Here is a 15405-nt window from a genome sequence, read left to right as displayed (position 1 = left end):
ATTGCAGAGTATTGCAGAGTATTGCACAGTATGGGGCAGAGTATTGTATGTATTGGGCAGGGATGGATGGATGGCTGGATCTGTGACTGCATTTGTCACAGATCCAGCCCACAGCACTGCTGATGCCTCCGCTCTCCTCTCACACTGTACCGTTCGGTACAGAGAGGGGAGGGAGGAACCATGACGCCGGTTTGTTTACAAGTGATCACTCCATCATTGGACGGAGCGATCACGTGGTAAACCACCTCTATCAGCGGCGATTTACCGTGATCCGTGATGTGCCGGGTCCTCAGGACCCGGTGGTCACGGACACTCCCGTGTGCGCGCCCCAGGGTGCGCGTGGGAGCGCGATTCTGGGAGGACGTCATATGACGTCCTCCCAGAGTTAAGGAACCACCCTGCCACCATTATTCTACCGCGTGCGGTGGTTAAAGGATAGACGTCACTGGTTCTGGGTCATCGTTGTCCGCCCTGCGCAGTCGTCCCACCACCCCTGTTTGTGGCCCTCCTGGCCGGGGGTGCGGGTTTCTAGAGTTCCTGGCTCCGGGACCACGTTGGTCCGGAGTCGTTATTTACCGGGTAGGCCCGGTAGCCAGACTGGGTCTACATCAAGAAGAAGAGATCCGGGTGCTTAATCCTAACGTGAGAGGATTCTGGACCAAACGTATCTCCACCTTTGGGAAGGTCTGTGGCAGAGACTTTGCTAAAGTTCCGAGTGACACTCTGGCTGCAAGACTGGTGAGAGAGGCCTATCTGGCTAGAGTGGCGAGTTTAAACGCTGGAAGCAGGAGTGTTTCCAACCCAAGTTATACGCCTGAACCTACAACTTACTATCACTTATACCTCTTCAGCTACTACAATTTTTTTTTCTATTGTACCCCGTTGGGCAATAAAGCACAGGAAAAGACATCTGAAGTGTGGACATTGCAGTTCTTCTCAGCTCTCATTGTGTACCCTAGACGGCGGAGAAATAGAGGCAACATGCCACCCAAAACTAACCAGCAGCTCCTTCGGGGGTAGTGCTACATATACACACACTATATATATATATATATATATATATGTGTGTGTGTGTGTACGTACGTGTGTGTGTGTGTGCTGTCCCCTCAAAATAACTCCACACACAGCCATTAAAATCTAAACTGCTGGCAACAAAAGTGAGTACACCGGTAAGTGAAAATGTCCAAACTGGGCACACACAGCCCCATTTCTGGAGAGGCGTTATGGGCACACAGCCCCATTTCTGGAGAGGCGTTATGGGCACACAGCCCCATTTCTGGAGAGGCGTTATGGGCACACAGGCCTACTTCTGGCCTTCTGGGAGGTATGAATAATACACAGAAACACTTTCAAAAGGTGGTATGGGTGCAAGGTCTCATGTATGGCACAGGTGGTATGTACACATTTAGGCCTCTAGTAAAGGCTGAACAAGCAACGCATCTATACAATTATAACGGTTCTTGGCAAGACAAATTTAAAATGTATATTTTCTATGCCATAGCCCTACCTTTAAAATGTTCTGGGTTTCATTCCACTTGTTGGTCCATTCTTTAGTCAACTCTTCAACCTGAAAGATAGTGGATACGTTTTAGTTATAGCACATTTCATCGCAGAAGTCCTCCATCCCAACTAGCAGCCTGGACACCTATGGAGCAAGCCAAGCACCTATTTCACATGCGCCAAGTCCAGGACTAGAAAGCACCCAGCAACAATGCCAGTGATATCAATGTTTGTAAATTTACAGCACATCATGAATACAGGAAGTGCAATTGTGCATGCGCTTTTCTTACAGTCATTCAATACTTTGTAACATCAGCTTTGACTAAGGCTATTGCTAGCCAAACACATCAGATGAAGATGAGATGAGAGGTAGCTCTGATAACTTCCAATATCCAATCATATGTAAGCAAAAACACTGTTTTTATTATTTTTATTATATTATATATTATATTTATTTTCCTTGCATGTAATTGGGTATTTTTGGCAAAGTGGATGTTCAGCACATTCACTAAGCTCTGGGGAAAATTCTCTTGCATAGTGCAATTTCCCTTGCAAAGTGAACAGCCCGATTGCCTTTAGTAAATAAGGGCCAGATTCCCGTACAGCGGGCGCAGCGTAATGTAACCAGTTTACGTTACACCGCCACAATTTTTCCGATTTAGTGCCCGATCCACAAAGCACTTACCTGGAAATTTGCGGCGGTGTATTGTAAACAGGTCCGGCGCAAGGCGGCCCAATTCAAATGGGGCGGGTACCATTTAAATTAGGCACACTCCCGCGCCAGACGTACTGCGCATGCTCCCGTCGCAAATTTCCCGACGTGCTTTGCGCGAAATTACGATGTGCCGACGTTTTGTGAATCGCGACGTGAAAAAAGACTTGCGCCGGGAAAAATAAAAGATTTTAAAAAAATTCAAAAGCGACACGGGAAAGACAGGCATACTTTAACATGGTGGAGTACTTTTACACCATGTTAAAGGTGCCCTATCTTTGTGACGGAAATCTAACACTTGCGACGCCGTAACGACGGGAAAAATCTTCGTGGATCGCCGTAACTCCTAATTTGCATACCCGACGCTGGTTTACGACGCAAACTCCCCCCAGCGGCGGCCGCGGTACTGCATCCTAAGATCCGACAGTGTAAAACAATTACACCTGTCGGATTTTCTGGCTATCTATGCGTAAATGATTCTATGAATCAGTCGCATAGATAGAAACAGAGATATGACGGCGTATCAGGAGATACGCCGTCGTATCTCTTTTGTGAATCTGGCCCTAAGCTCCTAAATCTAAAGTGTTTGAGCTCTGAGTCACACTGACAGTGGGAATGAAATCATGCCAGTTTAGCAGGTCTATCCCGACTTCAGAGGCGATTTCAGAGACATCTGTGCAGGTTCGCACCCCGAAAATCGCACATTAGTACAGAAACTACTTTTGGGAATCGATGCAGCGTCGCATTGATTTGGATGATGCCATTGACGTAAATTTGGCATGCGATTTGACGTGTCAAATCGCATGCCAAATTCCATCAATGTGAACCAGGACTTAAGCAGAATGTTACTCAAACTATTTATACTACCAACCACCCATCAAGTGTTTTCGTGTGGCTCTTGTTCAATACAGTATAACCTTGGATCGCATGCATAATTTCTTCCAGAAACATGCTTGTAATCCAAAGCACTTTTATATTACAGCAAATTTCCCCATAAGAAATAATGGAAACTCAAATGATTTGTTCCACAACCTTTTATTAATAGGTCCTTCAATTTTATAGTCCATATAAAAAGATTATAGCAATGCGATAGGTTGTGTAACCATAAAATGTCCATCCACAAATGGAAGCCTCCACAAGGGGATTAGAAGCAAAATCCAGCAGGAGCTACAGAGTATAAAAGAAAAGAGAGACGCCTCTAAGTGTAGCAATATGTTGATAAATGTTGTACCGTCATTAAAGGGGTTGTAAAGGTACATTTTTTTTTTTACCTAAATCGCTTCCTTTACCTTAGTGCAGTCCTCCTTCACTTACCTCATCCTTTGATTTTGCTTTTAAATGTCCTTATTTCTTCTGAGAAATCCTCACTTCCTGTTCTTCTGTCTGTAACTCCACACAGTAATGCAAGGCTTTCTCCCTGGTGTGGAGTGTTGTGCTCGCCCCCTCCCTTGGACTACAGGAGAGTCAGGACACTCTCTACGTTGCAGATAGAGAAAGGAGCTGTGTGTTAGTGGGCATCCTGACACTCCTATAGTCCAAGTGAGGGGGCGAGCATGACACTCCACACCAGGAAGAAAGCCTTGCATCGCTGTGTTGAGTTACAGACAGAAGAACAGGAAGTGAGGATTTCTCAGAAGAAATAAGGACATATAAAAGAAAAATGGAAGGATGAGGTAAGTGAAGGAGGACTGCACTAAGGTAAAGGAAGTTATTTAGGGAAAGAAAATTGTACTTTTACAACCCCGCGGTCGTGCGATGTGGCTCCCAAACAAAATTGGCGTCCTTTTTTTCCCACAAATAGAGCTTTCTTTTGGTGGTATTTGATCACCTCTGCAGTTTTTATTTTTTGCGCTTTTGAAAAAAAATGCAATATTTTTAACTTTTTGCTATAATAAATATCCCCAAAAAAGATATAAAAAAAAAAACATTATTTTTTCTCAGTTTAGGCCGATACGTATTCTTCTACCTAATTTTGGTAAAAAAAATAAAAAATAAAAATAAATCGCAATAAGCGTTTATCGATTGGTTTGCACAAAATTTATAGCGTTTACAAAATAGGGGATAGTTTTATGGCATTTTTATTAATATTTTTTTTCGTGACTGCGACATTATGGCGGACACATCGGACAATTTTGACATATTTTTGGCAACATTGTCATTTTCACAGCGAAAAGCGCTATAAAAATGCATCGATTACTGTGAAAATGACAATTGCAGTTTAGGAGTTAATCACTAGGGGGCACTGTAGGGGTAAAGTGTGACCTCATGTGTGTTTCTCGGCGGCGATCGGGTCCCATGGGCGCGGTCACGGAGCTTCGGACCAGGTCGCGTGCGCGCGACCCACGGCTGGGCTCTTAAAGGCAGCGTGCCTGTACCCAGCCGTGCCATTCTGCCGTCGTAAATCGCCGTTAGGCAGCCATTAAAGTGGTTAAATGTAACCATATTGCTACACTTAGAGAAGCCTCTCTTATACTCAGTTGTGACATGCCACTACTTGTATATCAAGACATCGCTTGTATATCAAGTCAACATTTATAAAAAAAATGTTGCTCGTTTTGCAAAGCGCTCTCAAACCAAGTTGCTCGCAAACCAAGGTTTTATTGTAATCTTATTAAATTAATTTCTTAACTGGTTGCCGACCAGCCGCCGTTTTACGGCGGCAGGTTGGCTCCCCTGCGCGAGAGCCCGTAGCTATACGTCGGCTCTCGCGCAGGCCACTAGGGGTGCGTGCGCCCCCCGCTCTTCCCCGACTCCCATGCCCAGCGGGCGCGATCGCCACGGGGCACACACGATCGCTCGTTACACACACACAGCTCCCGGTCCTGTCAGGGAGAAAATTGCTGATCTTCTGTTCATACAATGTATGAACAGCGATCAGTCATTTTCCCTAGTGAGGCCACCCCCCCTACAGTTAGAACACACCCAGGGAACATACTTAGCCCCTTCCCCGCCCCCTAGTGTTAACCCCTTCACTGCCAGTGGCATTTTTATAGTAATCCAATGCATTTTTATAGCACTGATCGGTATAAAAATGGCAATGGTCCCAAAAATGTGTCAAAAGTGTCCGCCATAATGTTGCAGTACCGAAAAAAAAAAAAACGCTGATCGCCGCCATTACTAGTAAAAAAAATATATTAAAGCGGGAGTTCACCCATAAAACAATTATTACCCTTACATTGATGCTCATTTTGTCTAGGGGAATCGGCTAGTTGTTTTAAAATTCGAGCAGTACTTACCGTTGTAGAGAGCGATCTTCTCCGTCGCTTCCGGGTATGGGTCTTCGGGAGCGGGCGTTCCTTCTTAAATGACAGTCTTCCGAGAGGCTTCCGACGGTCGCATCCATCGCGTCACGAGTAGCCGAAAGAAGCCGAACGTCGGTGCGGCTCTATACTGCGCCTGCGCACCGACGTTCGGCTTCTTTCGGAAAATCGTGACGCGCTGGATGCGACCGTCGGAAGCCTCTCGGAAGACTGTCAATCAAAATAGGAACGCCCAGTCCCGCAGCCCATACCCGGAAGCGGCGGAGAAGATGCATCTCTAAAAAGGTAAGTACAGCTTCGATAAAAAAAAAACTAGCCGATTCCCGTAGACAAAATGAGCAGGAATCTAAGGGTAAAAAGTGTTATGTACGGGTGAACCTCCGCTTTAATAAAAATGCCCCCTATTTTTTAAACGCTATAACTTTTGCGCAAACCAATCAAATGCTTATTGCGATTTTTTTTTACGAAAAATATGTAGAAGACTATGTTTCGGCCTAAACTGTGGGGAAAAAAAATGTTATATATATATATATATATTTTTTTGGGGGAAATTTATTATAGCAAAAAGTAAAAAATATAATTTTTTTTCAAAATTGTCGCTCTATTTTTGTTTATAGCGCAAAATCTAAAAAATGCAGAGGTGATCAAATACCACCAAAATAAAGCTCTATTTGTGGGGGAAAAAAGGACGCCAATTTTGTTTGGGAGCCACGTCGCACGACCGCGCAATTGTCAGTTAAAGCCAGTGCCGAATCGCAAAAAGTGCTCTGGTCTTTGACCAGCAATATGGTCCGGGGGTTAAGTGGTTAATATATTTGACATTCCAGCATCAGGACCTGCTGCAGCGTCACCCTACATGAACAGGAAAAATGAAGGAATAGGACTTGCATACAGGAAGTTTTTCCAATATGCTGCATTTAAGGACTGGAGAAACAGCCTTTCTGGCTTGCTTTATTTAGGGGCAGCCTAAATTAGAATAAAAGGGAGATTCCGTGTAGGCCAGACCAGATGATCATATTGCATGGGGAACAATGGAAGCAGCAAAAAGACACATACAGTATATGCAGCCATAGATTCCGTGTATATCTGCATCTTTCACTAATCTGCAAATGTATGAGCACCTTAATACATTGCAACTGATTACATTTCCATGAACTGAAGACATAATTGAGACAAGGTCAATTACAGGTGGTTGCAGTTCCTTACTTTATTTCACATACTGCCATTTGTTTCTGGAATCAGGATTAATACACATTTCAGACATAAGCTTGTAAGAAAAAACACTTACCGTAAATCCTCGAGTATAAAGCAAGTTATTCAGCAAATTTTTTGGTGCTGAAAATGCCCCCCTCGGCTTGTACTCGAGTCACCTTTTTGTGCCTGATCTCCCGGACTTTGGGGACCGGGTACCGGCCGTAGGTCCCCTAGACCCCATATAGCCCCCCGCTTCCTCTACAAGTGTGCAAAGTTTGTTGTCCGAGGGACTTACAGCAGGGGAGCACCGATTTCTCAAAGTCGGGCACCCCTTCTATAGACTCCCATGTTAAACGGTCATTTCTCCGGTAACTTTGGGGACCCGGCACCGGCCGGCCGTAGGTCCCCTTGACCAGAAACGTGGCACACATATAGCCCCCAGTTCTCCTCTCCAAGTGTGCAGAGTTTGCTCTCTGGGGGACCTAAGGCCGGGGAGCACCATTTTTTTTTAAAGCCGAGCACCCCTTCTATATACTCCCATGTTAAACGTAAGTCTAGACATGGACACAGTGAGGCATGGGCACAGTGAGGCATGGGCACAGTGAGGCATGCACATGGACACAGTGAGGCATGCAGTTTTACACCCTAGGCTTATACTGGAGTCAATGCGTTTTCCCATTTTTTTGTGGTAAAATTCGTTGCCTCGGCTTATATTCGGGTCGGCTTATACTCGAGTATATACAGTAGTTAAAAAATAAAAGACAGTGGTGAGTCTACTTAAGTTGTCATTGAAAATTCCAACATTCTTATTCCAAAAGGCTCCAAAAAAAAAGTCTGCTGTATATTACCTATGCCAACCATTAAAATGAGAAGTAGTATATCAGCAGCCAAGCAAACACCATAGCTAGCTGAGGCGTATAAAAAAAATATGTGATTTTATGACAAATTTTGACTATTACAATGTCTAGAAGTGGGAAGGCATCTCACAACGTGAAAAGAAAGTCCTATTACAAAAAAAAGGTGTTTTGCTGTAAAAGTGATGCTAACACACACACACACTGTTTTAATTTACATTATCTCTTCTTTCTCTGAATATGGATGATGGAACTGTATTTTTTTTATTTATTTTTTTATAAAATATCTTAGAATTTTTTTTCCTAATCGATATACTGTATAGCTATCACATAAGCAGGAGGAGCTTCTAGTCCTCTGCTGCTGGTCACATGCTCAAAAAAAAAAAAAAAGCATTTGGAATACAGAGTTAAAATCAATAATTGCAATCAATAAACTGGTTTAAATTGGCATACAAATATATAATTTGAAGTCAAATCTTTATTATTTTTGACAATAACATAGTGTGGGCAGATTTCTGCCAGTCACAGGCTGTATCACTCCGCTACAGCATGTGTTTTAGGATAAGAGGGAGGTGAAGCCTCTATCAATCTACATATAATATACCGCCCCCATTGTGTTTAGCTGGTTATTGGGCATGGAGGAGGCGGGAGGAAGTGCGCTGTCATTTACCACAGTGTATATGCCTACATGCATGACTCTATAGTCACATGGCCTGCTCAGATGTGATAGAGAGGAAATGCTCAGCATGGAAACTCACTGAGCATGTGCAGGGTTACCACTACAGCTCAAAAAACCTTAGCTGAATTGGGGACATAAACAGAAGGTGTTGATAGAGAGCAGCAAAATCAACCATGTTTTTGCAGAATACAGAAAACAAATCTTATAACGAGTGAGTGGGTATGAACAGCATGTAATACAACATTTCTAGATACTTTTTATGATGTGGGTTTCGTGACACTTTAAATTCTTATCACGAAAATTCTTAGTTCAAAATGAATGCTTTGTTTCCTGCAAGTTATGTGCTCGACCTTTGCAGATCCTACAGGCAGATCTTCACCTCTGCCACTTGCTTCTAAGTAATAATCTCCAAGTTCTGTGTTCTACACCCAAGTTTAAAAGCTGTTCTGTGTAAATGATGAAGGTTTTTCTGAGGATAGACTAGAGGAAGATGCTTTTAAAACTACTTACACGGGCTTCATTCTGTTGAAGTTTTTCTTCCATACTTAAAGCCGTTGGCGAATCCAAAAGTGCAATCTAGAATAAAATTGAGACACGTTATCGTTTTACAGAAGTTCACACACAAAGACACTGGCCAAAAAAATAAATCTCTTTTTAGGTAATTTTAATGGCCAGTGCTCAATGGTAAATTTTATGTTTTTTCCTGTGCAATCATTCATTATACCTGTTAGGGCACTCCATACAGTAAGCTGAAACCCCATGCCAAAAAATATAAAAAAAAATATGAAACATGGTGTGCTTCCCCCAAAATTAATACTAGGCTCTCGAGGTCTGGTATGCATTTTAAAGAGTTCTCCAGCAAAAAAACAAAAATTGCACGGTGTCACCACTCAAAAAAAAAAAAAAAACATACCAGACCCATTTCAGAGCATGCAGACTGGCAAGCCAGGAAGGGGCCATACCAGGTCACATGCCCTCAACATCGGGTGTTGTTAAAAACAGGGGAAAATCGTGGGTGTGCGTTATACGCCGATCCCCTGTCTCTGAGCGCCACCGCCGACATATACCGAGCGCAGTACACTCGGGTATGCTCGCGGTCGTGCCCTGCGAGAGGGGCTGAGCGTGGCCGAGCGTACTGCGTTTGGTATATGTCGGCGGCGGCGCTCGGAGACAGCGCGGGAGAAGCGGGGAGGACACCACGAAGGCCGAAGACGGACACCGTACCGGACAAGGCCGCCGATGGATGCCGGGCAAGACACCGAAGAGGGACATTTGAACTGTAAGTCATTTTTTTCCAGGAAATGTCCCTTCTAGAACTGGGTGCGCGCTATACCCAGATAAATACGGGTACTTTTTTTTTTTTGAGTCTGCTTTGGTCCAGTCACATGATCTGCAGCATTGGCTCCCCTGTGTCAGTGGCTCCTCATAGGAAATCACAGTAGTAAGTAAAATTAAATAAATTATATTAAATAAAGTATTTTGCTTACTATGGGGTTTCCCATGAGCATCAGCTGCATCTAGTGGCCGAATGTGGATTGGCTGAATGCTTTTTTTTTTTTTATGTCTATAATTATATATATAATCGTATATATGACAACAGAGTGTAGTGATGGACTGTTGTCGTTCTGGGTGGCTTGTAAAAAGACAGAAAAATAAAACCATGCTCGTACAGAGCTTGTATATAGTCCTGCAGCAGCGCTGCAAACCTCTGGATTGCTGTATGTGCTGTGTATAGTAACCAGATCAGAAGAATCAATGATATGTGCTCCAATCACCACAAAGAAAATCACCGCGTGGGGGGATATGGGGTCCCCTTCGGGGAAAGCACTCACCAGATGATTAATTAAAAACCGCGTTTCAATATACCATATCTCTGTCAGTTAGTTGATTGGATCAGCATACCGCTCTATCTCCTTGATCACCGTGTAATTTTCACTCTCCAGATAATGGCAGTTACATAGGGGAAGGAAAAATCCACATAGCGCAATATAGTTTTGATAAAATTTAATTTCACCCAAAAAACATATAAAAGCGTATCCCCTTAAGACAACATGCGTACCAGATTGGTGAAATGGTCAGGCAAATAAATATAATTGATGTGGATGTTAGTGTCACTCTCACTGTTACTGGTAGGACCCCTGAAGACCGCTTGGAACACCTTCCTGTAGCTTGCTTTCTGGTTTCCTTTACCAGGTGGAGCGCATGACATCACTTCCGGTCGGGATGCTGGATAGCAACGCTCTGACGTTTCGTCCGTTCGGACTTCCTCTAAGAGCGCTCTAACATCCACATCAATTATATTTATTTGCCTGACCATTTCACCAATCTGGTACGCATGTTGTCTTAAGGGGATACGCTTTTATATGTTTTTTGGGTGAAATTAAATTTTATCAAAACTATATTGCGCTATGTGGATTTTTCCTTCCCCTATGTAACTGCCATTATCTGGAGAGTGAAAATTACACGGTGATCAAGGAGATAGAGCGGTATGCTGATCCAATCAACTAACTGACAGAGATATGTTATATTGAAACGCGGTTTTTAATTAATCATCTGGTGAGTGCTTTCCCCGAAGGGGACCCCATATCCCCCCACGCGGTGATTTTCTTTGTGGTGATTGGAGCACATATCATTGATTCTTCTGATCTGGTTACTATACACAGCACATACAGCAATCCAGAGGTTTGCAGCGCTGCTGCAGGACTATATACAAGCTCTGTACGAGCATGGTTTTATTTTTCTGTCTTTTTACATGAACTATTTTATTTAAGCAGCTGCTATCATAGTTTACAGTGTGTTCTATTTTTACAGATTTTATGATTATTTCCGAATTTTTAGAATCATCCTAAGCGCAGGGCTGTACTGAAATTGAGAGGCCTGTTTTTAGTTTTTTAGTACTTTGCATACTTTGTTCTGGGTGGCTTGCCTTCATCAATAGGAACTGAGCTCCTGAACTTACAACTATTACAAGCCACCCATGGTGTCACAGGGTGTAAAAAAAAAAAAAAAAGCGGTTTCTTGCTACAGAATTATATAAAAAATATTCAGCTAAGCAGGCTCTAAAGTGGAATTCAAGCTTTATGCTCGCTATTCTTAAAAATGTTCCCTCCATCTAATACCTATCCTACTACCCTGTGTAAACAAAACAAAAAAATGTGTATACTTGATTCTGCAGGCTTCCCTGTGTCATGAGCGCTTGGCAACAGCTGGGAATGCCGAGAGCCATAAAGCCACCCATAGTCTCCCATGGCCCAGCCGTTTTCCTCTGCCCTGCAGCCACTGCTCACCGACACAGGGGAACCAATGCTGCAGGATCGTGTGACTGGACCAAAGAAGCACTTGCAAAGGAGAGATTAGTAACGGTGGGCTCAATTATTCTAAAGTGAAAGCATCACTTTCAGCCCTAGCAAATAAGGTAACCCGCATCAGAAGAACGGAATCTGACTGTCTGCCATTGGAAGCACCCATATTTCGACTGAGGCCTAGTGTTGCAGTGCCAGGTCAGAGAAAAGTCATAGCTGCCACAAGGAAAACATGAACGCATCCAGGCGCAGACTGACCATTGAGGCTCTCGGGCACTGCCCGAGGGCCCCATGCCACTAGGGGGCCCCATCAGGGTTGCCAGGCTCAGTAAAACCAGTGACAGTGTGTAAAAATCAGTTTTTTTACATCTGTCCCTGATATGTACGAAACCAACATGCTTTTGATGTGAAAATCCCGAGATTTTAGCTGCCCCGCCTCTGCACTACCTCCTGGCATGGTGGCCTCTGTAAGCCCGGGGGCCCCATAATCTTCTATTGCTCGGGGACCCCACGAGTTGTCAGTCCGCCCCCTGAACGCATCTATTGCATACAATTTAAAGTTTTACTTTAATACAGTATTTAAATGAACAGTATGGATGCGGTTCTTCAGCGCGCTTTCCCTGAATACGATCACATGTACATAAAGCATGCATGCATTTAATGAGCTCAGCTCCAGGCAAGATATTTCAAATACATATTAATTTGGTCTTCAGTTGAAAAGGGACAAGTAAAGTGACAGACACAGAAAAATACAGTAAGTGGGCTGATTAGAGTCTAGCTACTTCCTCATATCTGGAGGTGCTGGATGTATACTCTTACCCAAATAAATTGAATGAAAGAGATAATGATCATATTAAGACCTTGAAATAGATGCCATTAGTCAAAAGAAAAGTTAATTATAAGTTGAGAATTAAAAGCACTAACCTGATTCCCCTGAGCTAGCAAGGCTTTCAGGCGAGCGATTTCTGCTCGAAGCTCGCGGATTAGCTTGACATTAGAATCCTCATTAATGGTGGGCTTGTTGATAATGTTTTTGGCTCTATTTGCATAGCGAAGTGTACTTAAGGTTTCTCCATAATTGATATCAGCAGGCGAAATAGCTGTGAAGAAAAGAAGTCAAAGACAAATTATTCAGCGCCTTCAGCTCCAATGAACAAGAAGTTGGTTTAAAATTTGAAAGTCAAATCGCTTAGGGTTACTATGAAGACAGCGCATTTCAGCTCTCTGTTGCCCATTCTGGGGAAAAAAAAAAAAGATTCTGGTAAAGCTGGACTCCAGCAGATGTAAAAAAAAAAAAAAAAAAAAACACAAATAGTTATGCATTTAAAAATGAAATATATTTTTAAATGCAACCAATAGAAGTACCTTGATTTGTCCTGACATTAGACTGGGAGAGGGAGGCACTAGAAGACAATCAGATTCGGCTGCATGCACATTTGTTGAAATGGAACATGCTGGCAGAAATAGAGAGAAGAGTGAGGACTTAACTTTAAGCAGACTTAAGTCTCGTACACACGATCGGGAATTGTGTTTTGACAGACTGTTGGCCGAAAATGCGACCGTTTGTACGCTCCATCAGACAATTGTTGGATTTTCCGTGGATAAATGTTGGCTAGCAGGCTTTAAAATTTTCTATGGGCAATGGTCTGTGATCGTGTGTACACAAGTCCGTCAGACAAAAGTACAAACACGCATGCTCGGAAGCAATGCTCACCAAACACACCATTAGCAGAAGGGGCCTTTAACGGTATGGCCCGTGGGACCCAGAGGCTCTTGAAGGATGTGGGGGTACTCCTGTGTCAGCTTCACCAATGACTCTTGTGTCTAGGGTCATCTTATGTCCACTAGGGGCATAGGATGACTGAGAACTGATATCATGGATTACATGAGATGGGACAGTAATAATAATTAATGTATTGCAGGATATCTTGAAATATTACAAGTTGTTCATTCTGAACACAACAGGTCAATAGAGTGTCTCCTTCAATGTGGAACACAGACTGTTAAGATGTTAATTGATGTTAAATCACCTCCAGCTACCTGGCTGTAGTGTTGAAAGCTTGCTGTGATTGCACTCTATTGTCTATTGTGTTAATTAAGCCTGGCTCCTAAGATATTTCATGATGCTATGCTAACTAACCCTGTAGTGTGTGAAAGTTCTATTGATGCGAATATGTATTGTGAGTGAGCACACTCTAAAGGTCAGACGTCTGACTTATGTTCACTAAAGGAATGTGTATTGTGTAGCAGGTGAGAATAGCTTATCGCGGAGTCAGAAAGTCGGTCTAAGATGTGGATTGAGGGGGACTCGTTAGCACCCATTGTATGATGTTGTGGGTGGAGTGCGTCATTGTCACTTTGATTACTGCAGCATGCTTTCTAACTGTATATAAGAAACCTGAGTTTACCATTAAAGGTCATTCGTTTGGAACCAGAGACAGAGCTGTGTGTATCTCGTTTCTGGGGGAAATCCAATGGGTCCTGTCTGCTGGATTGTGGAGTGTCGGAATGGAATATCGTAACGGCGTTAACCCCTGACCGTTACAGTGCCCAAAGGGTGGGGCTCAAGAGATGAAAAACCATGTGGTATGTCACTACGTTTGTGTTTGTTGGCCAACAATTGTGTGCTGTTTGTATGCATGACAAAATCCAGGCACACGCCCTTTGGACAAGAGTCCGGCGCTTTGTGTGTGGAAAATCCGATCGCGTGTACGAGGCTTTAGGTTGTGTTCTTGACCTAGTTGAGCTTCAATGATGGCCCATGAGTGTTATCTAGCATGGATGTCTGGATCACAAGGTCAGCTAAAGGGAAATCTTGTTGCACTTGGAACTAAACCCTTGTTGACTTTACAGCCAAGGAAGCCGTTCTATTAGCCTCTGTGTGTTATGACACTAGTCATTTGATGGCTTGACAGTTTGGTTTAAAGCACAAGCCACTGTAACATTTACTCATGGCATGTCTTGAATGTAACCGTTTTAGTTTGGGGTTTAATTCCACTTTAAGACAATTCCAATACAAGTTTTTAGGCGTGTCTAGCTGCTTGCATGGAGTTTGGCTATAGGAAAGAACCGGAGCGTACCATGTATCTGCCAACGTTCAGGGTGGCCTGAGATAGGATATGTGTAATATTACCACACAATTTAGACAATGAAGCTTCCCCTGACTGGCCCATAGAAAGGGGTAGTAAAAAAAAAAACATAGGGAGACTCTCCTGAATTCTACCAGTTATTCTTCCAGTAGAAGGAAGAGATCACGACAAGTTTCAACACATGACAGTGCGGTCACTTCTGTTACTGGCTTCTCTTATGAATATAATAGAACAGTTGAAATCATTAGGAGGAACCTACCTATCCTATATTCAGATAAGGATCTCCTACCTATCCCACAACAAGGATGCAGGTTTGTCAGTCGCATATTGAATCCTTTTAATGGATGGATTTAATAAAATCATATAAGTTTTATTTTTGAGATTTTTTTTCTCTTTAATTGGACATTTGGATGCTTAAGTATTGGGGCCATCCAAACACATGAGTCTCTATCTCATCCTGTTTATCATTAAAAGCTCTTTTGGGGTATCAGCATTATATCAATAGATATATGTGTAAACTTGTTGATATAGTGCTCTGAAAAAGTATTTGCCCTCTTCCTGTTCTACCCCCCCCCCAATTGCCCCCCTCTTTGCCAAATTAATGAATTAACTGTGACTAACCACATTTTTTGGAAAGCTTAGTTATTTCAGTTGACACATACAGGCATGATTACTACCAGATCTGTTGAATCAAGAAATAACTTAACCCCTTGTTTACTGGGCACTTAACCCCCCGTCCCCCTCCTGCCCAGTCCAATTATCAGCTTTCAGCACTCTCACTCTTTGACTGTCATCATACAACACTGTACCCAAAT

The 15405-nt window shown here is 43.0% G+C and overlaps 1 protein-coding gene across 2 annotated transcripts in view; it reads right to left on the bottom strand.

Annotated features, from left to right (window-relative positions):
• KIF16B (kinesin family member 16B) overlaps nt 1-15405 on the bottom strand; it is a 452854-nt gene that overhangs the window by 355548 nt on the left and 81901 nt on the right. For both annotated transcript variants that reach the window (XM_040351273.1, XM_040351274.1), the window contains exons 10-12: nt 12426-12601; nt 8710-8775; nt 1508-1567 (exon numbers count right to left, since the gene is read on the bottom strand). In XM_040351273.1, coding sequence (XP_040207207.1) covers nt 1508-1567; nt 8710-8775; nt 12426-12601 — 302 coding nt within the window. The remainder of the gene's footprint in view (nt 1-1507; nt 1568-8709; nt 8776-12425; nt 12602-15405) is intronic.

This window comes from Rana temporaria, chromosome 4, assembly GCF_905171775.1.
Source record: "Rana temporaria chromosome 4, aRanTem1.1, whole genome shotgun sequence".
NCBI classification, from domain to species: Eukaryota; Metazoa; Chordata; class Amphibia; order Anura; family Ranidae; genus Rana; species Rana temporaria.
The sequence above is the reverse complement of the archived record's forward strand: the minus strand, read 5'-3'. Positions and strand labels throughout refer to the sequence as shown.